Below are 25,294 nucleotides of genomic sequence, written 5' to 3'. Positions count from 1 at the left end.
ACTTAGATTGGTGATTTTATTATCAAATTTTTACTTGATAATAGTTCAAAGATTAATAAGATGCTTTGAAGATTTTAAACTATATATTTGCAGCTTTAATTGCATAATATGGTGATCAAGGTAATAAATACAAATTTGTAATTTTTTTAGACTTAGCTTCTGTTGAATTTCTTTTGGCGGCATAAGTGACATGTTACAATTGAATATTGAGTTATAGCACCACTTGATGCGTTGAAGTTTGAATTAGAGAAGCAAAACAACGTTTTGAGGCGTGCATATTGAATTGAATCGGTTCGTTTTAAAATGCCTCAATGATGCTTGATTAGAAAACGGCACATGTGCTGCAGACGTCTTCGACGTTTTTTTATATAAAACAGCATGACGGCTTTACCTAAAGTTTTATTTAACCAGAGTCTGTTAAACTGGTTTGTTTAGGTTTACAGGCCAAAGTAATTGGACAAGAGCTGTTAATGAGGCATTTATTTTACGAAGTAAATTTTTTGTCAAATATTTTTTTGACCACACTGCCTTCGCCTGTCGCTAGGAAAGTCTTTGGACTAAAACTAGAGATGAAAAAGTATGTGTCAGCAGCTTAAGTGACATGTCATAATTATATACTGAATTATAGCACCAAATTAAGGCATTGAAGTTTAAAGCGGAGAAGCAAGCGAATGTTATGGGCCAATCAGCATTAGCGCTCACAGTCTGTCGCTCAACAGAAGGGTCATAATTATATGATAATGTCATAATTAGATATTGAGTTATAGCACCAAATTGAGACGTTGAGGTTTGAAGTAGAGAAGCAAGAGAACGTTATGGGCCAATCAGTATTGGCACTCATAGTCTGTCGCTTAATAGAAGAGTCATAATTATATGATGATGCCATAATTATATATTAAATTATAGCACCAAATTGAGGCATTGAAGTTTAAAGCGGAGAAGCAAGCGAATGTTATGGGCCAATCAGCATTAGCGCTCACAGTCTGTCGCTCAACAGAAGAGTCATAATTATATGATAATGTCGCAATTAGATATTTAATTATAGCACCAAATTTAGGCGTTGAGGTTTGAAGTAGAGAAGCAAGAGAACGTTATGGGCCAATCAGTATTGGCACTCATAGTCTGTCGCTCAACAGAAGAGTCATAATTACATGATAATGTCATAATTATATGTTAATTTATAGCACCAAATTGAGGCGTTGAAGTTTGAAGTAGAGAAGCAAGAGAACGTTATGGGCCAAGCAGCATTGGCACTCACAGTCTGTCGCTCAACAGAGGAGTTTAGTGGATCTTCAGAACAAGTGGAAGGGGAAAAACTCCTTCTTGTCGCCGGGCTGAAAAGAACAGCCGCCTTGAGTGAAATTGAGAGGCTGAAGACCGCTTGTGCTTTGGAGAAACCCGTTGGGAATTCCTGTGGAACATTGTCTTTGAGTTCTATCTGCCTTGGATTAAAAGATGCATTTATCCAGCATCTAAGTGATGGATTTGGTATGTTTTTCCTTTTATACTTGGAAATTATTTAGGCTACGTCTGTATTGATTAGTTTTTATTTTACAAATCGGCAATGTAAACATCTTAGGAATAAAAAAAAGGAAAAGTTAAAGAAAGACTGTATACCAAAAGAAAATTAAAAGAAAGAAAAATGCGAACTGAGAAAAAAATAATAAGACAAGTGAAAGAAAAGTAAAAAACAAGTAAAAGGAAAAGAGTACCTCGGGAAAAATAATAACAATAACAAGGGCTTTGTTGAGATCGGTCGCCGCAAAGAAAAAAACGATGACCGATTAATAATTGTTCTTTTTTTTTGCCCAACAATATTGAATGATCGTTTTCAGACAAAATAACAACAATAACATTGATATCTAAAAATAGAGGAGGCCACATAAAAATTTATACATCACATCATCATCTGTTCTATTTTTCGTTCCCGATAACTTTCGAAGAAATTGTCTGGGACAATCGTCTTAAGCTATGGGCTTCCTAGAAAAATGTGCTGTTATCTAACGACCGTCAGACGATGGTTGTTTACAATGACCGTTATTAGCATTCGGATTCTACCCCTAGCGGGCATTATTAATCCAATCAAAATTATGTCCATAGTGAGTTATGCAGCTTTGTCTACTGACTTGATGTGTTAGTATGGTGAATTAATCCGGGTTTAAAATGAGAAGCAATGTCAGTTGATTCTCTTCGTATTAAATTATTATAGCTTGGGTTCATTAATATATCACACATTTTCCTTTTAAGCCATTCAATTCACCGTATTAATACAAATCGAGTCAGCAGATAGGCTGTGTTTATCGCTGGGAACGGGATTCTCGCCCAATCTGATTTTCTAATGGACTTTTTTTTTTGCTTTGCTTTGTCTCGGTCTTTTTTCTGTCTTGTTACAGTTTACGTAAAAAGCTTAGGTTTTTTATTTCTTATTTTATATTTGACTCTTTTTTTCTCCCCCCTCTCCCTAATTTTTTTCGTTTTTTTGTGTATTTGTTGAGCGCTGAGGACGGCTTGGCGGAGATGGCGCCGCTTATAGAAACCAATAGTTTAAGTTATAAAAACAGTATTTTTGTAAAATATTGACAGAACTAATAACAATAAAAAGGGCCGTAATAGATGTCTATCTTGGAGAACACAGAATATTTTACTTCCAAACAGACAATTATTTCTATTGTCAGAGCTAATCATAGGCAGCGCAATCGCGCTATTTTTTTTTTTTTTTTTTTTTTTTTCACTTCGTATTTCACTTTTTATTTGCACTTCGTATCGAAGGAGTTGTCGTAGAAACTTCGAAAAAGGCTCATTCGATTGGAATTTGACTGGCTAGTGCCCTTTTTAATATTCGAAAGTGATTGGAGGGCAACTATCTCCCCCCCGCCCATAATTCCACCAAACACATCCAATCAAAATTTTTACATAGCCATTTGGTTCAGCGTAGTTGATTTCCAGATAGAAAATATATTTTTGAGGAGGAAACACCCCCGCAGCCCTCAGGGCAAAGGTTTTAAGTTATGCCCTGGGGGCTTATAAGAACGATGTTGCCACTATCTATTATTTATTATTTTTTTCCTTTAGAGCAGGGCACTTCGTATCGAAGAAGTTGTCGTAGAAACTTCGAAAATGGCTCATTCAATTGGAAATTGGAGTGGCTTGTGCCCTTTTTAATAGTCGAAAGTGATTGGAAGGCGTAGTAGAAAGCTCTTGAAGTTAGGTCTTTGAGAATGACACCCCCCAGCACTCGGGGCCAGGGTTTTAAGTTATGCCCTGGGGGCATATAAGGGTTTTATTAAAAGTTTTGGCCTAGAAACTTAAAAAGGGCTCATTTTATTGAAAATTGAAATGACTAGTACCATTTTTAATAGTTGAAAGTAATTGAAGAGTGACTAACGCCCCTCTCACACCAACCATTTGCCCAAACACATCCAATCGAAATTTTTAGATAGCCATTTTATTCAACGTAGTTGAAAGTTTGGGAAATTAGGTCTTTAAGGATGACAACCCCTCCCCCCTCCCTACAGTCCTCAAGGCAAGGATTTTAATTTATGCCCTGGGGGCATACAAGGTTTTTTATTGAAAGTGTTGTCGTAGAAACTTCGGAAGGGCTCATTCGATTAGAAATTGAAAGGGCTAATTTCTTTTTTAATAGTCGGAAGTGATTGGAGAGTAACTAACGCCCTTCTCGCGCCAACCCTTTTCCCAAACACATCCAATCAAATTTTGAGATATCAATTTTGTTCAACGTAGTTGAAAGTTCTGGAAATTAGGTTTTTAGGATGACAACCCCCCTAGAGCCCTCAGGGCAAGGGTTGTAAGTTATGCCCTGGGGGCATATAAGGTTTATATAGAAAGTTTTTGTATAAATTTCAAAAAGGGCTCATTTGATTGGAAATTGAAATTGCCCTTTTTAATAGTCGAAAGTCACTAGAGACTTATTAACTCCCCTCTCACGCCCACCATTTCCCCAAAAATATTCAATCAAAGTTCAGAGATAGCCATTTTGTTTAACGTAGTTGAAAGTTCTGGAAATTATGTATTTAAGGATGACAAACCCCCAGAGGCAAAGGTTGTAAGTTATGCCCTGGGGGCATATAAGGTTTTTATAGATAGAGTTGCTGTAAAACTTCAAAAGGGGACCATTCAATTGGAAATTGAGAGGGCTAGTGCCCTTTTTAATAGTCAAAAGTGATTGGAGGGTAACTAACCCCCTCTCACGCCCACCATTCCTCCAAACACATCCAATCAAAATTTTTAGATAGCCATTTTGTTCAACGTAGTAGAAAGTTCTGGAAATTAGGTCTTTCAGAATGACACCCTCCCAGCCCCCAGGGCAAGGGTTTTAAGTTATGCTCTGGGGGCATATAAGGTTTTTATTGAAAGTTTTGGCGTAGAAACTTCAAAAGGGCTCATTTTATTGAAAATTCATAGGGTTAGTGCCATTTTTAATAGTTGAAAGTAATTGAAGAGTGACTAACGCCCCTCTCACGCCCACCATTTCCCAAACGCATCCCATCAAAATTTTGAGATAGCCATTTTGTTTAACGTACTTGAAAGTTCTGGAAATTAGGTTTTAGAGGATGACAACCACCCTAACAGCCCTTAGGGTAAGGGTTGTAATTTATGCCCCGGGGGCATATGAGGTGTTTATAGAAAGCGTTGTCGTTTCAAAAAGGGCTCATTCGACTGGAAATCGAAAGGTCTAGTGCCCTTTTTAATAATCGAAAGTGATTGGAAGGCTTGATATTTTTAGCCTATAGTAAAGATTGACGCGGGAATAATGTATTATTTTTGTTGTTGTTGTTGTTTAAACCAGGGTATTTGGTATCGAAGGAGTTGTCTTAGGAACTTCGAAAAGGGCTCATTCGTTTGAAAATAGAAAGGGCTGATGCCCTTTTTAATAGTCGAAAGTGATTGGAGGGCAACTAGTCCCCCTCTCACGCCCACCATTTCCCCAAACACATTCAATGCAGTATTAAAAAATTCACATTCAACGCAGTATTTCCCCAAACACATTCAACGCAGTATTAAAAAATTCAAGAACAGTTAGTGAACTTTTTAAGTCAATGGACTGGTAACTTGCTTTGACCCGGAAGTGGTTATTTTGTTTAGTATAAAAGCAGTTTGTTTTAATTTTGATAAGTTAGTAACTCTACTGATGATGATGACCGACTGTGTCATCGAAATATTTAGAGTCTTTGTTTTATATTTTCATTTCACTGTCTAATAAAAGGACCTATTCCTATTTGGAATTCTTATTGATTTCGTGATTCTTGTCTGATGTTTTTTTGGCTACTTTTGCTAAGTTCTACATGTTTCTGCCTATATATTTCTTTGTTTTTCCATTTTAATCCCGTCCAGGTTTTATTAATTGGTTATGAAGTACTATTTGTGTAATGTGTTTTTATTTTAATTTCAGATCAGTACGTTCACCATTTTATAGTTGTTCTACGTTGTCGCGGTCAGGCCATTGCCACTCAGATGATTTCAACAACTGACGAAGGGGTAAAAGAAAACGGATGTCTTGCTTTTCCCAATTTAATCCAGTTCACCCAACTTACACCAGAGTTCAACGTGGCATTGGAAGTTTATGCTTTGCAAAGTAATAAGGAAAAGTTTTCCCATGATGTGAAGTATCATAGGAAAAAGGTATTTACCAATCCTTTTTATAACTTGTTATTGTTTTTTTCTCGAACAGGGCACTGAAACATCGTGGAGAGCTGTTTAACAGATCATTTTAAAGCTAATGCTAATATCTACGTTTTTAGTAGAGTGGCAGTGGTACCAAAAATGGAACTTTTTGTGTCATTTCTGGAGTGGATAAGCTTGGAAGCATGAACAGTGTAGCATTGAAATTTCCGTGGCTAAAAATCCTTAATAAGATGCTTCAAATCTCACTCTTGAACACTCCCCCTGCCAGTCTTCTTGGTAAGTGAAAATGAAAAAACGCGTTTCGAAAGAGCTTAGTGAAAAAATATTTGACTCAGTTTCAATGCTTATTCAGGAATGATGATAGATGCTCATAGGCTTATCTTAAAAGTGATTTGCGAAGATACATTACCGGGAATTTCCAAATAGAAACTGAAACCCTAACGTGTCAATTTTTTCTTCTTTTCTTTTTCTTTCTTTCTTCTTCCTTTCTTTTTCTTCTTCTTTACTGGGAATTTCCAAATAGAGCCTGAAGGCCTAATGTGTCAGTTTTTTTCTTCTTTCTCTCCTCTTTTCTTCTTCTTCTTATTTACCGGAATTTCCAAATAAAGCCTGAAACCCTAACGTGTCAATTTTTTCTTCTTTTTCATCTTTTCTTCTTCTTTCTTTCTTCTTCTTTCCATCATGTTCCTGTCTTCTTCTTTTCTTCTTTTTTATTTATTATTCTTTTCTTCTTCTTCTTCTTTCTTCTTCTTCTTTATTCTTCTTTTTCTTCTTCTTCTTCTTCTTCTTCTTCTTCTTCTTTCTTCTTCTTTTCTTCTTCTTCTTCTTCTTCTTCTTCTTTTCTTCTTCTTCTTCCTTTCTTATTCTTTTCTTCTTCTTTACCGAGAATTTCCAAATAAAGCCTGAAACCCTAACGTGTCAATTTTTTTCGTCTTCTTTTCTTCTTCTTTTCTTCTTCGTTGAGGCATTGAAGTGGGTAACCAAGCGAAATTTTTGCAATTAGGGTTTTGTTTCTTGCATTCGGTCAAGGCGTGCAAGAATTGATCATGGGTTTTGATGTCTCACGTAAGCCTTTCGTTTGGATACAGGAGGAGGGCACTAAACCCTCCCCCCTGAATATTTAACAATTGATTTTTCATAATGATACAATTTAAAATTCAATTTTCACAAAATGTTGTAGTCAAAGAAAGAAAAAAATAACAAAAGTGTAATTTTTTTAGAGAATTTCAAAATTACTTGCTGTATTGAGACAGAAAAATTGCAACAACAATATCGCTAATTTTTGCAGATCATATTCCCTATGAACCGGAAATTTCTTTAATATCTTTCGGTTTTTTAAAATCTCGGTATATTTCATACAGAACAATGTTTCATAATAATTGGATTTTTATGTGCAACTTCTAAAAAATACCGATGATAATATACCCTTTAGACTCTTTATGTGACAAAACTGCATAGTTCTTTGGGAAAAGTTGAAGAAAAAATGAGATGTAAAATCTATATTTAATGCCGTATTGAGCCAAAACTCATGCTAACTTTTTTAGTGTCATTGTCCAAGTTTGACAATGACCCTTTGTAATGTTTATTATGTATCTATAAAAAAAAACTAAAAACAAACAAAAATTAATGTAAAAAAACGAGTTTTGCAGACGGAAGTAAAAAGTGAAGATGAAAGTTAGAACGAACAAAAATTATTGTTTCGCATTTTATACACCAGTTCTGAAAAACTAGTGCTTTACACATAACTGAGCTTGCTTAAGATTTTTGGGAATTTAAATGGTATCTAAAAGTTATCGATGTCGTAGCTGGTGAAGTACTATTGAGAGTTTAAAAAAATTGATCTTTCATTTTCTGTAGGCTACTTACGGACTTTCTTGCTCCTAAGAGAAAATTCTATTTTTTTGCCTTGATTTTGTGTTTTCAGTAAAGCGCTAGTATTTCAGAATTTTTCAAATATGAGAAATATCGCAAGTCTGTTGATTTGCCCTACTTTTGTAGATATACGTTGCAGAAATTGAGAAGCAATAATTTGTATTTTTACAACCCTTTCACGCCTATTGGCAGCAGTTGATTGCTGTCTAGGCTAAACCAAAGGATAGAAAAAACTCACAAAACTAGAGATTCCAGGTAGCTAGTCTAGGGGAGAACCACGAGTGCAATTTAGGGGCTCCTAGTTTTGCCAGTATGTTGTCGATGTTGTTCCGTTTTTTTTTTTGTTTTTTTTAGGCTGACTTTCGAAATTAGGACTAAACTGAGTTTAAATAAGCCAGGTCTAGAGAGAGAAGTCACAAATGCCACAATTTTGATTTTGCCTTTTTTTTTTTATTCTAATTTTGCTGTTGTTTTATATAGGGTTGTTTAAGTTGATTAATGATCGTTATGCTGCCTCTCCAGATAGAATTTTAATTTTCGTATTTTTGTGTTTTTTTTTCCAGTTCTGCAATATCCTGCTATGCTGGTTTTGCTGCTATTAATTTGATTTATTAGAAGCCATGATATGTCCCATAAGTTTAAGTAATCTTCTGTTTCTAAAGTTATCTAGCTTGAAAGTGTTGCTCACTGAATGCGGTGTTATGGAAAACTATAAGAAGTGAAAGCTTTTCCATATTATACATTTGAAGGTTCTGCTTCATTATTCCTTAGAAATTTCCACTGAAATTTTTTCTCTGAATACTAGTTCATGTCTTTATTTTCACAGGAAATGTTGATGTAAGTTGAGATCGAAACCATCTGAAAAACCTATAGAACCTGCTGAAAGATTCAGGATTCTCATTGAAGCAACTTTAACTAACTTTTGTGGTGCTCCAGCACAGTAGTATTAATCGTATATATAGATATTCTTTTTTTTTCATTTATTTCTTTCAAATTTATTTAATTATAGGTTTTATAGATTGTTTTAGATTATATCTTCTACTGGCCGTAGTCCCGATTGTTTCTTTATCTTGAGATTTTCTCTCTCTATGTTTTTGGTTTTATAAAATCTACTACGTATAATTGACAATGTCGGTAATGGTAAATAAAACCCTCTTATGGCAAACCTGTTTGTTTTCATATATTAATACACAAAAGGTATAAGACTAACTCTCAAGAGTGGCGGGCTCGGATGGTGCAGCATTCGACTGTCTATCCTGGGTTCATAGGTTCAAGTCCCACTGTAGTCTCTTTTTTAAAAGACATTCGTTTTTGTTTAAAAGTACATTCGCGGCGATAAATCGATGTTAGCCCAATTCGTACGTGCAGGTGGATAAAGAAATCGATTAAAGAGTAGGACGGATCTTTTGTCTTTGAGTATGTATAAGATTGTGCCTGGTAGTCTTTGAGCCAAAGGTGTTGACAATGTTTCGTCACAGTCGTCGCTAGTATCTTCCTAGCTGAGGTTCATGAATCTACTATAATTTATTGTCGTTGAATTTGAATGCCTTTGCAAAATGCCTTAGGTCAACCGACCACTAGGAGGGGGTGGAATATTGGCTGCGAGATTTTATTTGCATACCTTTCACTTCTTTGATCTACACAGGCCAACTGAAGTAAAAGAGTTCAAAAATGGAATCAAGTTTGACCGGCAATAAGAAAAAGCTTGCATTATCTTTCTACATATTTATTTACTTCAAAACCATCTCGAATCATCTAGATACGGGTAAAACTAAAAATCTTGCTTCTTGTCTCCTTTCTCTCTTCTTCTGTATCCCCTTACTCCCATACAATGCATACATCTCTTCAAATGAAAATAATTTGTAAAAGCAAATCACGTAACATTTGAATTTCAGGTGCCAGATGAGGCGGCGAAACGCCTAGTCCTGTTGTAAGCAAGCAAATGCCATGTTTGATATCTTTTTTTTTTCAACAGTAAACTGCACGGTTTTATGTATTAATAGGCTACGTCATTTTCCATAAACCATGTTTTTATTTGGCTTTAACTTTCATTTATTTATTTAGGAAAAGAGCTCTCTGTGGTTGGCTCCTAAGAAATTACAGAAGACGGAGTCGAAGAGAGCATCAATGAGAAATGAAACCAAGAAAACATGGAAGTCCAGCTTCGGTTTAGTTGGCTATGTGGCGGTTAATAGAAACTCGCTGAAAAGAAAAGAATGGTCGCTTGAAAATGTGAGTAAATATTAAAAATCGTTTAATGTAATTATTTTTTTTTTATAATCCACGCAGCTCCATCAAAAATGGTGATATGCCGCTAGGCCTGGTAATTTCCTCATTTTATTTTCAGCTTTAATGTATTTGTTGAACTTTCGCTTGAATGCTTCAAGCGAAAGATTTATAGAGATAAAAGATCAATGACCTCCCAGACCTTTGCTGGGAGGTCATTGCAGGTGACGATGGATCGTCGGGAGAAGCTTGTTTTTTTTTTAGGTATTCTTGGCCGGGTTTACCGTGCTCAAGGTGGTTCTACCGGGCTGTTTTTTTGGCGAGTTGCACTTAAAGGCTCTGCTCTTTCAGAAACGAGCCTTGTTAACTCTTAATGGATGGGAATGCTTGTGTTTCTAAAAGATCGACATGGTTGCCACGTCAAAACGATCTTGGATCGATTGGAGGGTTTTGGCAACAGGGGTTCGAGAAGTTGCTCCACGACCCGTTTGACATCGGGAGTCTGATTTAGATTCTCTGTCTAATCCGCTTTATGACTTTTAAAGAAGTTATCTCGGAGATGTGTTAGGTGTCCCAGTCAAAGCAAGTGTCAAAAAGAACAGCCCCATTAAATCTTTGGATCACTTCTCAACTCCTTAAAGGTACGATGGGCAAAAATAATCTTGAAGACCTACAATTCCTCTAAGCCATACTCGTGTGAATGTCGACTTCTGCTTTTTAAAGCCTATAGGAGAATTTGTAATTCCCTTTGTCGAAAAGCATATCGTCTTTTTATTTTAGAAAGTTCTCTAAGTGCGGTAATGACATTAGGAGATCATGGTATAAGTAGTCAAATCTGTCATCCTCCTCCTCTTTCTCCAACCATTGTCTCCTCCTCCTCCTTCTGTTCTTTCACATGCTTCGATTGGCGGCGAAATCGTAGTGTGTGAGCTATATGTTCACCTATGTTCTTATTTTGCTAGCATTGGCAAAACTACTCTCTCTTCTGTAAGTTCCTCTTGTTCCCTGCCTGATTTTATCTCTAACCATTGACCTCTTTGTCTTAAGTCAAAGGCTTTGGTACCTGTCACTGAAGTTTAAATTGCCAGAATTGTCAATGCTTTGAAGGGTCCTTCATCTTCTGGCCCAGACCATATTCTTATTAAGACTGTCAAGTTAATTCTTTCTGTCATCGTTTCTGCTTTCACGAGACTTGTTAGTCTTTCTTTTAAAAATGGCGTCTTCTCAAGTGCTTTAAAGCCTCCTCGTGTTATTATTCTTTCTAAAGATGGAACACGGAATGGTCTTGTAAATTATCGTCACATATCTCTTTTACTTATGATTAATTAAAAAAACTCTATTTTTTCAGTAGGCTAAAGTGCAAATTATGTTCTGGCATTGGCAAAGGCATAGGGTTTTTGAGCCATACTCATGTTAATTTCTACTCGTTTTAACCTTGACGTGGTTATTTGGTGTGATTTCTGTTAGTTTTGTGTTTCATTTATTTATCGATGCTGATTTGTGGTAGTTTCACGCTCGGAAGATTATTTGATTTTATTTTTGCTCATTTTTGGGTTAATGTAGTTCTTTACTTTTCTTTGAAAAACTTATTCTGTGGAAATTTTTTTTTTATTTAATTCCTGTTCGGTTTATATTTACATAGTCTTTTGAGGGAAAAAGAAAATAATACTTTATATCTTTTTTTTCAGACTTTATAGTTTGGCCTGCTATTTGTATGCTGGAGGAAAATTTTCAGCAATTTTTAACAACACTACACCCTTTTAAAAATCTGGACAGAAATAGTAGTGTTTAATTTAGTTTCATACCTCCTCTAGTTGACCTGAAATAGAAAACTTAATACGATTCGTACAAAAATCAGTTTACTTTCTTTGATAGCTTGGATATACTTACGCTATTTTGATTAGGTTAAATTCTAAGAGCAGAAGTAGTACTGACAGTTTGAATGTAATACGTTCAGTCGTTCTTGAAATGCTACTGAGATGCCTTATTGGGAATTAGCATTAACACAGTGCATTTTGATTTAATCTTAAGGCAACATTTAGTTTTTAAACATAATGGGAAAATGGGAAGGTGGGTGTGGGAGGGGGATTAGTTGCCCTCCAATCACTTTCGACTATTAAGAAGGGCATTATCCCTTTCTATTTTCAATCGAATGAGCCCTTTTCGAAGTTCCTACGACAACTCCATCGATACGAAGTGTCCTGGTCTCAAAAAAAAAAATAATAATAATCATACATTGTACCCACATCGATCTTCACTATTCCAATCACTTTCGACTATTAAAAAGGGCACAAGCCCTTTCAATTTCCAATCGAATGAACCCTTTTTGAATTTCTTCGACAACGCTTTCGATAAACACCTTATATGCCCCAGGGCATAACTTACAACCCTTGCCCTGGGGGCTCTGAGGAGGTTGTCATCCTCAAAGACCTAATTTTCGGAACTTTCAACTACGTTAAACAAAATGGCTATCTCAAAATTTTCATTGGATGTGTGTAGGGAAATGGTGGGCGTGAGAGGAGCGTTTAGTTGCTCTCCAATCCCTTTTAGCTACAACGTCACTATCTTTAAAAAACTTTGTATGCCCCCAGTACATGGATTGCAATTAGATGCCTGAGGGCTATGAGGGGACTATAATCATCAAAGACCCAGCTTCGGAGATTTTTGATTACGTTAAACATAATAAATGCGTAAAAATTTTGAATAGATGTGTTTAAAAAAAAGGTCGGCGTGAGAGGGGGGCTAGTTGCTCTCCAATCACTTTCAACTACAGCATCACTATCTGTAAAAAACCTTTTATGCACCCAGGGCATAAATTACTATCCGTGCTCCGAGAGCTAGGAGGTGGTTGTCGTCATCAAAGTACTAATTCATAAGACTCTTGACTACGTTGAACAATCTAGCTATATAACAAACCTTAGTGGACGTGTTTGGGGACAGAGTTGCTATGAGAGGGGGGTAAATTACCGTCAAACCCCTTTTGACTACTACAAACGGCACTAGTCATTTGTATTACCAATTAATTGATCTCTTTTTCAAGTTTCTACGACAACGCTTTCCATAAAAACGTTATATGCCCCCAGGGCATAACTTACAACCCTTGCCCTGAGGGCTGTGGGGGAGTGTCATCCTCAAAGATATAATTTCCGGACCTATCAACTACTTTGAACTAAATGGCTATCTCAAAATTTTGATTGGATGTGTTAGGATAAATCGTGGGCGTGGAAGGGGTGCTAGTTACCATCCCATCGAATGAGCTCTTTTTTAAGTTTCTACGAAAACGCTTTCTAAAAGAAAACTTTATATGCCCCCAGGGCAAAGCTTACAACCATTTTTCTGACGGCTGTGGGGGGGTGTCATCCTCAAAGACATAATTTCTAGAAATTTCAACTAAGTTGAACAAATGGCTGTCTCAAAATTTTTATTGTATGTGTTTGGGGAAATGGTGGGCGTGAGAGGGGGGTTAGTTGCCCTCCAATCACTTTCGACTATTAAAAAGGGCACTATCCCTTTGAATTTCCAACAAAATGAGCCCTTTTTGAAGTTTTTACGACAAAGCTTTCTATAAAAAACCTTATATGTCCCCAGGGCATAACTTACAACCCTTGCCCTGAGGGCTGTGGGGAATTGTCCTCCTCAAAAATATAATTTATTGATGAAAATGAACTACGTTGAAAAAAAATGGCAATCTCAAAATTTTTATTGCATATGTTTGGGGAGATGGTGGGCGTAGAAGGGTTGTTAGTTGCCTTCCAATCACTTTCGACTATTAAAAAGGGCACTAGCCACTTCAATTTCCAATTGAATGAGCCCTTTTTGAAGTTTATACGACAACTCCTTTGATACGAAGTGCCCTGGTCTAAGACCAAGAAAAAAAACAAAAAAAATAAAAAAAGAAACATTGTGCCCACATCGTTCTTTACTTAGGCAGCACTGTTACACTGCCTAGGATTAGTAAATTTTTGAAAAGGTAATGTAGTCTCGGCTTTTAGGTTTCTTTAATTCGAAATTATTTTTCTCTACGATATTCAGTCTAGTTTTAGGGCAAAGCACTCGACTGAGCATGCATATGCAACTCATTAACACACAACGTTCTTCTTCGGAAATTGCACCATATTGGTATAAGAGATACTGCTGATTCTTTTTTTTTTCTTTTTTTATATATATATTTATCCGGTTGAGCCATCTCGGTTGTTCTGCTCTTTTTTACCCCTTCCAAAACAAAGTTTAGTGTTCCGCAAGGATCTGTTATTGGGCTGATACTCTTTTTAATTTATGTTAATGACCTTATTGTGGTTAAAGATTCAAAATCTACGATTTGTTGTTGCCTTTGCCAACCAGCATCTACCACTAACTGAAAAGAACCTCGCTTTAAATGCTGCAAAGTCACACTTTCTCATTTTCTCAAGAGTCTCAAATGCTTGCCCTGACTTAAATGAAATACACGCATTAAAAGGCTCTTAATTAAAGCTAAAGATAATTATGTTTTATTCCTAGGCATCTTGCTTAATGAAAATCTTTCATTGAAGTGTCATATTGACCTGATCAAGATAAAATGCCTCCATGGATTTTTGAATCCTTAGAAATCTGAACCGCATATTTCCAGGGTTGGCCCTTAGAATTTTTTTCTACTGCCTAGTACAGTCTTATGCTTCACATTACCCTGTTATTTGGATGGCAACCATTTCCGAAATTTTATGATAAAGCAAGGACTATTTTTCAGGAAACTTAACTCTTCTTCATTTAAGCCCTTGTTTGATTCGAAATTTTCTTATCTTGTGTCGCGTGTTTCTTTCACTTTTCTACCATTGCACGGCCACCTTTCTGCTGCCCTGTGTAGTAGTACATTTTTTTCAATCTTCTGATCTCCTACACATTTCCAATAGTTTACATATATCTCATACTCCGTCATTGCGGTCTGACTTCAAACCCCTGTATCTTCAGAAAGAGTGTCAAAGATTTTGTAGTTAGCAAATTTTTTAATTCAGTTTTCAGAGTTATTCCAATTCTTCGGTTCTTTGGCTTGAAATCATGTGCTATTCCCGTGCCTAGCTTGCGATTCTGGGGACTTTTTTTGTCTATGTTGAAGCGTTTTGTTGTAAATTTCTGTTGATTAAATAAATTCTAAACTCTAAAGGATGAAAAGATCCGTGGTCAAAAGAAAAGATCAAGAAAACAAAAGACAAAAGGCAGGAGGAAAAGAGCCACCCCAGGGCCATCATAGTTTGGCGCTGTGGAGAGGAATATTTCAGCCAAGTTTAAGTTAAAACTTCAGCCAAATACAAATAACTTAAATGTAAAACTTGCTTTAACTGTAGTGTATTTGTAGGTACCTGCCCAGTCCCCCTTGGATGGATCTTTCAAAGTCAATATTCAGTGTCATGGGAGAGTTACTGTTGAAGAAAGGGGCTTTCTGACTGTTTTTGATGAAGTTCAAGGTTTTGGGGCATGGCATCGTCGGTGGTGTTTTTTATCCGGAAAGAGAATGGCTTTCTGGAAGTACCCAGATGACGAAAAACGGAAGGTATGTCAATTCTGTTACCCATTCCCCCTCTAGACTTCTTTTGTTCTGAGAAATATAGAGACAAAATTTTAAAAGAGCCAAGACAAATAATTTCTGCAGAAAATAGTATAAACCTGCTAGCTTCGACTTGTCTGAGAATTTGGTTGTGGTGATTTAAAATAAGTTACGTTCTCTTAAAGTAAGATCTGCTACTTCTCACTCTCCCCCCCCCCCCCTCCTCTTTAATGGATCCCAATGAATCAGTTGGTTGCTTCTGTTTAGTACGTTCTTTTGGAGTAAAATTTTTCTCAATATCTGTTTTTCCCCAATAGTGTTACGTCTCCTTTTCTCACTTTCAGAAATTACTGACAAATGAACCTTTTGGTAATATAGTCATACTGCCCAGCATATTAGCATTGATTTATTTCAAATTCATTTAATTCAAAAACAAGACATAGCTCTCGTGGGCAAAGCCCAGATATGATGTCTCTTAGTCATAAATAGCAAAATAAAGTTGTCTGATAAAACTTTGTCAGGATAAATACACTAAAGGACAAAAACACTTGAGATTGAGAATAAAATTGTCTGATAAAACTTGGTCAGGATAAAATAAACTAAACAATAAAAACCCTTGAGATGATTTTAATATTTTACAAAACTTGCCCCAGAGCTTTCACTGTAGCAAATGATGTTACACTAGATTGAGGTTAGTTTCAGAACTTTCTCAGTCAGTGTTCTAAGGGGCAGAATCTTATAGGGACAAAATGTTGAGGAAGGAAGGATCGATAGATGGGATGTTGTAGGAGGGAGGAGCCAAATCTTTGGCATTATTTCTCTTGGCGGGAAGAAAGGGATTCAAATTTAAATTCCTTGAGGTAAAAGGAGTAAGGTAGAGAGGAACCGCCATAAATGATTTGCAGTGATCTCTTCTGAACTCGTTCTATTTTACCAATTTCATCCTGGGTTAGTACAAAGCGCCAAACCAGACAAGTATATTCAACAAAGGGGCGGATGAAAGAGCGAATTATTAGTTTCAGCTTGTCCTTAGGAACTCAAAATTTGTTCAGTGTTTTTAGCAGTTTGATTTCGCTTTTAGCTTTTTTTTAATATTGCTTTCTTGTTCGCTCACCATGAAAGGTCAGAAGAAATCACCATACCAAGTAAAGTTATTTTATGGCTTATTAGCTCGGAAGCGATAGGAGGTTGGAAAGACGGTTGAGTGTTCTGAAGGAAAGAAAATATCGTGACCGAGGAATTGTCTTTATTCACGACCATATTTAGTTCCGCCGCCTTTGAGGTAAATTGGTCGATGAAACCAGCAACATTGCTCTTCCAATTCTTAGGTACGATTTACGTTAAGGACAAGTCAACGTATTTCCATCTGTCCTCCAGCTCAGCAGCAATTTATTTACGGGAGCGGTGGGGTCAAAAATCAGGAGAATTTAATATGAAAATATGGAAATGACGGGAGCAGTCGTAAAAATCCGGAGATGTCAGCCCCCCCCCCCCATGCATGTGTCTGAAGTGACTACGAAAGTTTCTTCTGTTTTTTAAACAAAATGACATTGAACATACTTGGTCCAAGGTCTTATCGAGTACCATAGCCTAGCTGATTGAAGCTCGTAGGATAGTATTTATAATCGAATTGATTCAAATTATTTCTGGCAAAAATCGTTTCCTCTTTGATTCTGTAATTTTTATTTCCCATACCATGTAAGAAGAGGAAAACAAATTAACAGTATATTTGTTTGCTTTTTTCTTCTCTTTCTTTTTGTTGCAAGTCTACTTTTCATTGATGTTTTACTTTATCTATCGCTTTTTGTGAAAACTTGTGCCAAATTTATTTTCAGCACTATGAATGATGAGAAGTAACGGAATCATGTGTTGTTTTTTTTTTGTCAGCTATTTTATGATTAGAAAAAAAAACTTCATCGCTTTTTAAGGTTAGAATAGTTCAAATAAAATTGTTTGTGATATGTTAAATAAGTTTATTGTAATAAAAGATGAAAATCTAACTTTTATGCCTTAAAGTATTTTTCTGTTATTTAAAATCCGAGCATAGGGTACGTTTTTTTGATAAAGAGAAATTTTCTTCTGTAACTATTTCTTTGAGTTTTGTGTCAAAGAGGCAGCGGATGGAACTCGACTCTTAACAACAAATATCCACAATTTTTGCATCCAGGCTTAGTCGACGAAGGACTAAAGCTTGAACATTAATCTATCCAAGGTTAAAATATGTTGCTAATTTAAAAGTAATATTTCTGTATTTCCAATCTTGCCTTAAATACGCCTTTTATCCATGGCATCAATCCTTTAAGTTGGACAATATTAAATTAGCAGCTATTTAAATTCATTTGGGACCTCGCCAGTCTACATATATAAAAGCGGCAGCTCAATTGAATTTGATTGTATTACAGACAACACGTCTACAACTCACTCTAAACCAAAGTATAAACACATGCTGAACAAGTACTGACAAACCTATCCTCTCCACACAAAAAAGTGACCCTTCGTCCGCGTATCCGGAAACGATTTCATACCTATGCGAACTTGGTGAGTAAATCACAAGTTCCGTAGGTGATTATACTTGTTCCGTAAAAGCTGTATTAAATTTGACTTATTGCCTCGGAGCGATTAAGTAGTACAACATTTTCCCTCTAGAGGCGCTGAGGTACGCGGGGTCACTTTTGGAGAGTTTTGACTGTACTTGTTCAGTAGATGATTATACTTTGCTCTAAACTTAGGACTAAAATTTATTGACCCCGAGTTCCACCGAAATACTCCCCTTCCTCCTTCAGGCTAACAATGGAAATGATTCTGCGTCCCGGCTGACTCAAAGAAGGACTCTAAAGCTCGAGCTTACTTATATACAGATATCTAAGCATATTGTATCGTGTATTTTTTTTTTTTTTTCTGTGACATTTTTTTTTTTCTTGTGAGAATGTGGTAAGGATCTAACCTCTGTGGTTTTTACAGAAATAACTGTACACATGACCATTGAAGCTGCATCTTATTTGGTGCAGAATCACATAAGGATTTCCAGCATGTATTAGTAGAGGTATAAAGAGGGGATGTGGCCCCTCCAAGCCCTTCCTTCACCCGATTTCTTTGACTATTTAGCGAAAGGGTGGACATGTTGCTCCTTTTTTTTAACAGGAATCCCGCAGGTATTTTCAATCTGTTTGATGGAAGAACCTACGTGGACTGGTTCCTTCTACACATCCTTCTCTCCTCCCATTGCCAATGGAGAATGAATCTGTATAATTGGATGATCAAATTGAGTCCTTGACAATTCCAGGACCACCCTTACCAACAACTTCTCAGCAGAGGTTTTTTTCTATGACTGAATATTTGGTGCCAGACGTTTAAGTGATTGGTGCTATAGACGAAAATAATGGCGTTAAGTGTAGTCGTTAAGCAAGGGAGGGAACGCGTCTCATAAGGAACGAGTCTAGTCGTTGGTTTGGTTTTTAGCCAGGGATTAAGCAAATGTCTGTTTGATATCCGTTTATATGAATTTTGTCCTAAGAATCTAAGGATCAAGTCAGTCTCAATTCGTCTACTTCTTCGTTTACTTGCGACACCCTTTTTAGAAGTACTTACAGGCTTGTGCTTTTCTCTTTCATACAAAGAAAAATCTGATATTTGAATGCTCATCAACTACTAATTTATTTGTATTCTTTTGTGAAAACATTGACATAAAAGTTTAACACAGCCAGGAAAAAAAGAGACGAAAATTTAATCAAGTAAGCAACCTTGCTAATTATAAACCTAAAAATTTAAATTAAAAAATTGACTCCCCTAGTCAAAGCTTAAAAATACCAAGCTGGTGATTCGACTTCCCAAATTATTGATTAGAATAAGAGGTGCGGATTGCGAGAATTTTTCCTCGTTAGTAATTGAATAAACGACCTTAAATTCTATTCGGTTATAGAACAAGTGCATTTTTTAATGACAGTTGAATCTTGTGAAATTTAAATCTAAAATGTGTCTGGAATGGATATGTCTTCATTCCTAAGCATCTTTAAGTTGTAATCAAAATGATTTTTTTTTTTTGTTGTTATTTGATTCCCCCCATAAAACCTTTATCTGCACTCTGTTTTCATTGAGAAATTTACTAGAGATGAACAAAGTGCATGCCTTACCGTCACACCTCCGGCACGACCTTCTAATGAGTCTGGAGATCCCTCTTCTAATCTAAGCCTGGTGCAAAAAAAAATCTTTGTTGGGAAAAAAAATTATTTTTTTTCCAATAAAATTCAGAGAAAATAATATTTTTCTGTGAAAATACAAAAAAAGATATTTTCCGAAATTGAGGGAAAGGGCAAAAAAATATAGGGGGGAGGGGCGAATGCTAATGGTTGATTGACAAAGGCTATGGGGAGAACTGAACGTGTTCGCAATGCGTCGCGTTCTTGCAAAGAAAAATATGTAAAGTTTCTGCTTTGTATGCCCTTTTGGACTTGTGATACAATCATAGTTTCAGCTTATGGGTTAACTGAGCCCCTAGCTGCAGTTCAGTAGCGTCGTTTATTTTTATTATTTTTTTCTATTTTAGACACATTGAAAAACTTTTATCCAGTTACATTGCTTTATTTTAGTTGTACTTATTTTGTGCTTTTCAGCCTTTTGAATGTTTTTTCTTTCACTCAATTCTGGACATTTGAGCTTTTTTCTTCATAATGAAGAGGTTGGATTTAGAAAAGAAGATCGACCAGGCAGATGGCTTGGCTTGAGGTTCATTCACGTTTAGAATTTACTAACACCGAGTTTTAGTTGACGTTATTTTGAGTCAACCAGATTTTTCATAAATTTTGGCTGAAAAATTCTACTTGAAAAATTCGATTGGCTTAAATTAGTGCTCGGCGAAAGCTCGGCGTTGGTAAAATCTCATTTTGAACGGGGCATTATCTAGGGAGAACTAATAGTAAGATGGATGGGTGCAATGAATAGGTAAAGAGTAGAGTAGACTGTTTTTCACATTCAAAACAGGTTCGAAAGAATAAGAGCATCAGTCTTCGAACTAAGATTAGCATACTAGAAGTTGCGACACGAGAATCGTTAAATATGGCTCAAAAATGTGGGTGCTATGAAAATCTAAGAAAGATGTACTAATTTTTTCTCGATGAATTGTCTCAATATAAGCTTAAGTATTCGCTTAAGTAACTGTATATGAAATAAGGAACTTTGCAAAAATGTGGTTGATCCCCGCTATGCCTACTATTAGCTGAAGGAGGACCAAACTTGTGGAGGTGGGCAAAATGTTGAAGTAGGACAAAAATGTAGTTGATCACCGCTAGACCTACTATTAGCTGAAGGACGACGAAACAATAAGCAGACCATATATGAACTGAACGGAAAGAGGCTGTACGTAAAGATTTCCTGGAAGTGTGACTTAAATCGGAGGGAGCAGCGCAAAAAGTTGAATTTAGTTTCTTTTGTGTCCCTCAGCTAAAAACCGAGGGGAAAAGCCCTAAAAGTCCTCCTGGGAAATAAATGAATAAAATAGGAAGTTTGCTAATTCTGGCAGATTCTTGTCAAGAAATTCAAGAACATCTTGTGGATAATTGGTAATTTGCGACGAGTGAATGTTCACCTTCTTCGTAATTTCGAATATTCTAGACAACTATTGAGATGTTCTTCCTTGATATTCAATTTGACATATTTGTAAAAATAAAACAGAAATAGTGACACCTTTTAATGTGAATTATATTTGCTCAGTTGCTAGATGTTAGCTCTTTTTTTAAAGTGTCAGTGACAAGAATGGAAGTGTCTTTGTTATTTGAGTTATGTGTGTGCCAAGCATTGAACATACAGTTTACCTGCCTATTGATTATTATAGCCCGTCTTGTACAAGTTTTAGTGACCCTGGGGGTCTTAATGGGCCGCCGACTCTTTCTTTTCAAAATTTTCATTCGGAACTGTGATTTGTAATATTGATAGCCTTAAAGTTTTCCTTAATGCTCTTGCGCTGAAACACATCTGCCAGAAATGTGCATAGAATTTTTTTTTTTTCTTGGGGGGGGGGGGGGGGCTTGTCAAAAACTGAAAGAATTAGTTAACTACGTGAGAACTATTCGAACAAAATCGTAAAAACAAGGAAATTATAGAAGGGTATCTTGAGCTTCCGCCCCCTCCTACCCTCCTGTCTCCTTTTTGCACACTAATTTTTCTAAATTTTGATCTGTGTAACCGTTTTTGTATTTGAACTAACTGGTATAAAAGTTGTCATTCATGTGAGACAGTCTTCTGAGGATCATCTTTGGTGTCGATGATTTCTAAGGATTGTATTGTATATCCTACTTCATTTTAGTTACTAATTTTTTGTATTTTTAGGAGCCAATGAGTATTATTGATTTAAGGGATTGCATTACCCCTGAGGCCAGTGCCGTGCCACGTGAGTTGTGTGCCCGGCCGAACACATTTATGCTCGTGCTGTCTCGGCCAACTCAGTCCGGGGATTCAAACTCTTTGGTCATGACTATACGAAAGAACAGAACACTTACTAGGTAATTCAATTTTTACCTTTTTAATTCCTACCTAGTTCATTTAGGGCTAAAATATCGAAAAAAAATTTTGGTTTTCTTCTTTTTTTTTTTGGTAAAGAAAATGAATATTTATAATCTTAAAGTGAGTGCGAGAAAACTTTCAATGTGTCTACAATATCTAAAGAAATGGCTGATATACAATTGGATGTTTTATTATAGTTCAAACATTTTTCGATAATGCTTTATTTCTTATTTTAGTATAAACTTACTTGGGAGGTTTTAATGACACTTTTCTGAAATGTTGACAGCGTTAAGTGTAATAGTGTTTTTTTTTCACGATTTTTTGCTATAAAGTTATTAATGCTGTACCGCCTTCATCCTGCTTTTTGCTACGCCAACAGTCTTGAAATTGTTTAAGAAAGCTTTATTTTGTTGTACTCTATTCTTAAATATTTTTGTAAACCGGAATAACTTGCCATAACAAAGAATAAAAATAAAGAAATGAATATCGAGAATGGAGTTTAATAAGACCAACAAAAAGGCTAGACGAAACAAGACGAATATTTCTGGAGCATTAATTAAAAAAACTTTTTCCACAGAATAAGTTTTTCAAAGAAAAGTAAAGAACTCCATTAAACAAAAATGAGCAAAAATAAAATTAAATAATCTACCAAGCGTGAAACTACCACAAATCAGCAATAAATGAAACCCAAAACGAACAGAAATGTCAATATATAACCGAGTCAAACTCAAAGCGAGCAGAAATTAACATAGGTTGGGCTGAAAACCCCTATGCCTTCCCAAGGCCAGAACAAAATTTTCACTTTACTGAAAAAATATAAATGTTTTTACTTTTATAACTTTAATAAATCAAATAATATTAACATTTTGATTACTAAACATCAGTATGTGTATATCAAAGTGACAATGCACATTCATTTGTATTTTTTCAGTAAAGTGCAAATTTTGTTCTGACCTGGGGAATGCATAGGGGTTTTGCGCCCAACTTATGTTAATTTCTGCTCGCTTTGAGTTTGACTCGGTTATTTATTGTAAATTCTGTTCGTTTCGGGTTTCATTATTTATCGATGCTGATTTGTGGTAGTTTCACGGTTGGTAGATTATATGATTTTATTTTTGTTCCTTTTTGGTTTAGTGGAGTTCTTTACTTTTCTTTGAAAAACTTATTTTGTGGAAATGTTTTTTTAATTAATTTTTGTTCGTTTTATATTGACATAATCTTTTTAGGGAAAAAGAAAATAACACTTTAAATCTTTTCTTTTTTTAAAACTTTACAGTTTGGCCTGCTATGTGTACGCTGGAGACAATATTTCATCAAAACTTAACCATATACACCCTTTTAAATATATGGACACAAACAGTACTGTTTAATTTAGTTTCATACCTCCTCTAGTTGACCTGAAATGGAAAACTTGATACGATTCGCAAAAAAATCTGTTTACGTTCTTTGATAGCTTGTGCAATGTTTAGGGATTTAATCTGTATACCGATCGCGCCAACTGTGCCGTTGAGGTTTAGAGCTGTGAACTTGCACCTTATAAAGTTTTCCGATCGCGCCCCTTGTAATGCAAAGGTTTGTGCCAATTGTGCCATCGAGGACTGTGCCTCTGAAATGGGGAGCAAGGCAAATGGATGACCGCGCCATTCTCAATTTTAGAGAGAAAGTAAAATGTGTAACAACGTAAGTGTAACCTCTTTTCTTCGAATTATCTCCAAATCAGATTCCTTAGGGAGCGCTGCCCATGGAGTACAATTGAACTAGTTATCGACTATGCGATGCTAGATACAGACATATACTAAAAACAAACACAAATAGAAAAGTAATGGATTTATTAAACTTACATTTCAGGTGTACAACAATGTATGTATATGAGCAAGGCTTCACTTCAGTCAGAATAATAATTTCATAATTGCTCGGAGAATGGTCGGAACTTAATGTCTGTAATTATAATGCCTGGGTTCTGAACAATAATTATAAAAATAATGACAATAGAGACAATTCATAATTGACGCGAAAAACACTTTTCTTCACTTTATCACACTAGTCTTGATTCTGCGTGCTAAGAGCTATTTCACGATTGGCTAAACTCCTGTTGAGGGCCTGGTACCTGGTCATTACGCTTGCAAACTAAACTCATTAGACTATCTGCCCATACAATAATTTATTTTCAGTATTTTGATGATTAGAAATTCATACTCCTATGATAACTTGAAACTTCCTGTGAACTTTGTATCTCGTGATTTTTTATTGCCAAGTATCTTCGCGAAATTCAAAACCGTCTTCCTTTAGCTGAGAATAAAATGCATTTTTTCTTTTGCTGATTAAGAATTTAGACTCAAGTTTGAAACGGGATTTAAGCTTATTTAGAGGGAGTTTAATTTATGTCGGAAGTATCCTTAGAAGGAAAGAATTTTATTTTTTTTGTATTTTAAATATATTACATATTACTCACAGTACACTTGGATACACTTACACTATTTTGATTTGGTTAAATTTTAAGAGCAGAAGTAGCCCCGAAAGTTTGAACATAACACCCCCAGTCGTTCTTGGGATACTGCTGAAATGCCTTATTTGGAAATAGCATTATCACAGTGCATTTTGATTTAATCTTAAGGCAACATTTAGTTTTTAAACATAATGGGCAAGTGGGAGGGGGATTAGTTGCCGTCCAATCACTTTCGACTATTAAAAAGGGCATCAGCCCATTCTATTTTCAATCGAATAAGCCCTTTTCGAAGTTCACATGACAACTCCTTTGATATAAAGTGCCCTGGTCTAAACAACAACAACAACAAAAATAATACATTATACGCACATCGATCTTTACTATAAAAATGTCAAGCCTTCCAATCACTTTCGACTATTAAAAAAGACACTAGGCCTTTCGATTTCAAATCGAATGAGCCCTTTTGGAAACGACAACGCTTTCTATAAACACCTTATATGTCCCCAGGGCATAAATTACAACCCTTACTCTAAGGTCTGTTAGGGTGGTTGTCATCCTCTAAGACCGAATTTCCAGAACATTCAACTACGTTAAACAAAATAGGTATCTCAAAATTTTGATTGGATGTATTTTGAGAATCAATCGGCATGAGAGGGGCGGTAGTCGCTCTCAAATAATTTTTAAGTTTTAACAAGGACCCAAGACTTTTTAATTTCCAATTAAAACAGCTCTTTTGAAGTTTCTACGACAAAACTTTCAATACAAAACTTCTATGCCCCCACGGAATAAATTACACCCCGTGCTCTGAGTGCAGGGGGTGGGTGTTATTCTCATAGACCCAATTTCCAGAACATTCTATTACGTTAAACAAAATGGGTGTCTGAAAATTTTGATTGGATGTATTTGGAGGAGTGGTGGGCGTGAGAGGGGGTTAGTTAGTTACCCTCCAATCACTTTCGACTATTACAAATAGCACTAGCCCTCTCAATTTCGAATTGAATGAGCCCCTTTTGAAGTTTTACGACAACTCTATCTATAAAAACCTTATATGCCCCCAGGGCAGAACTTACAGCCTTTGCTCTTGGGGCTCTGGG

At 35.9% G+C, this 25,294-nt stretch overlaps 1 protein-coding gene across 1 annotated transcript in view; it reads left to right on the top strand.

The window, feature by feature from the left end:
- Positions 1–25,294, top strand: part of LOC148947645 (anillin-like) — a 39,030-nt gene that overhangs the window by 2,539 nt on the left and 11,197 nt on the right. The window contains exons 2-6 of the mRNA XM_089095342.1: positions 1,185–1,488; positions 5,411–5,640; positions 9,580–9,747; positions 15,071–15,265; positions 21,581–21,753. Of these exons, the coding sequence (XP_088951468.1) occupies positions 1,233–1,488; positions 5,411–5,640; positions 9,580–9,747; positions 15,071–15,265; positions 21,581–21,753 (1,022 nt within the window). The 5' untranslated portion in view covers positions 1,185–1,232. The remainder of the gene's footprint in view (positions 1–1,184; positions 1,489–5,410; positions 5,641–9,579; positions 9,748–15,070; positions 15,266–21,580; positions 21,754–25,294) is intronic.

The sequence above is a fragment of the Artemia sp. Qi Xiang Cuo genome, chromosome 10, assembly GCF_049724085.1.
Source record: "Artemia sp. Qi Xiang Cuo chromosome 10, ASM4972408v1, whole genome shotgun sequence".
Lineage (NCBI taxonomy): Eukaryota > Metazoa > Arthropoda > Branchiopoda > Anostraca > Artemiidae > Artemia > Artemia sp. Qi Xiang Cuo.
The sequence above is the reverse complement of the archived record's forward strand: the minus strand, read 5'-3'. Positions and strand labels throughout refer to the sequence as shown.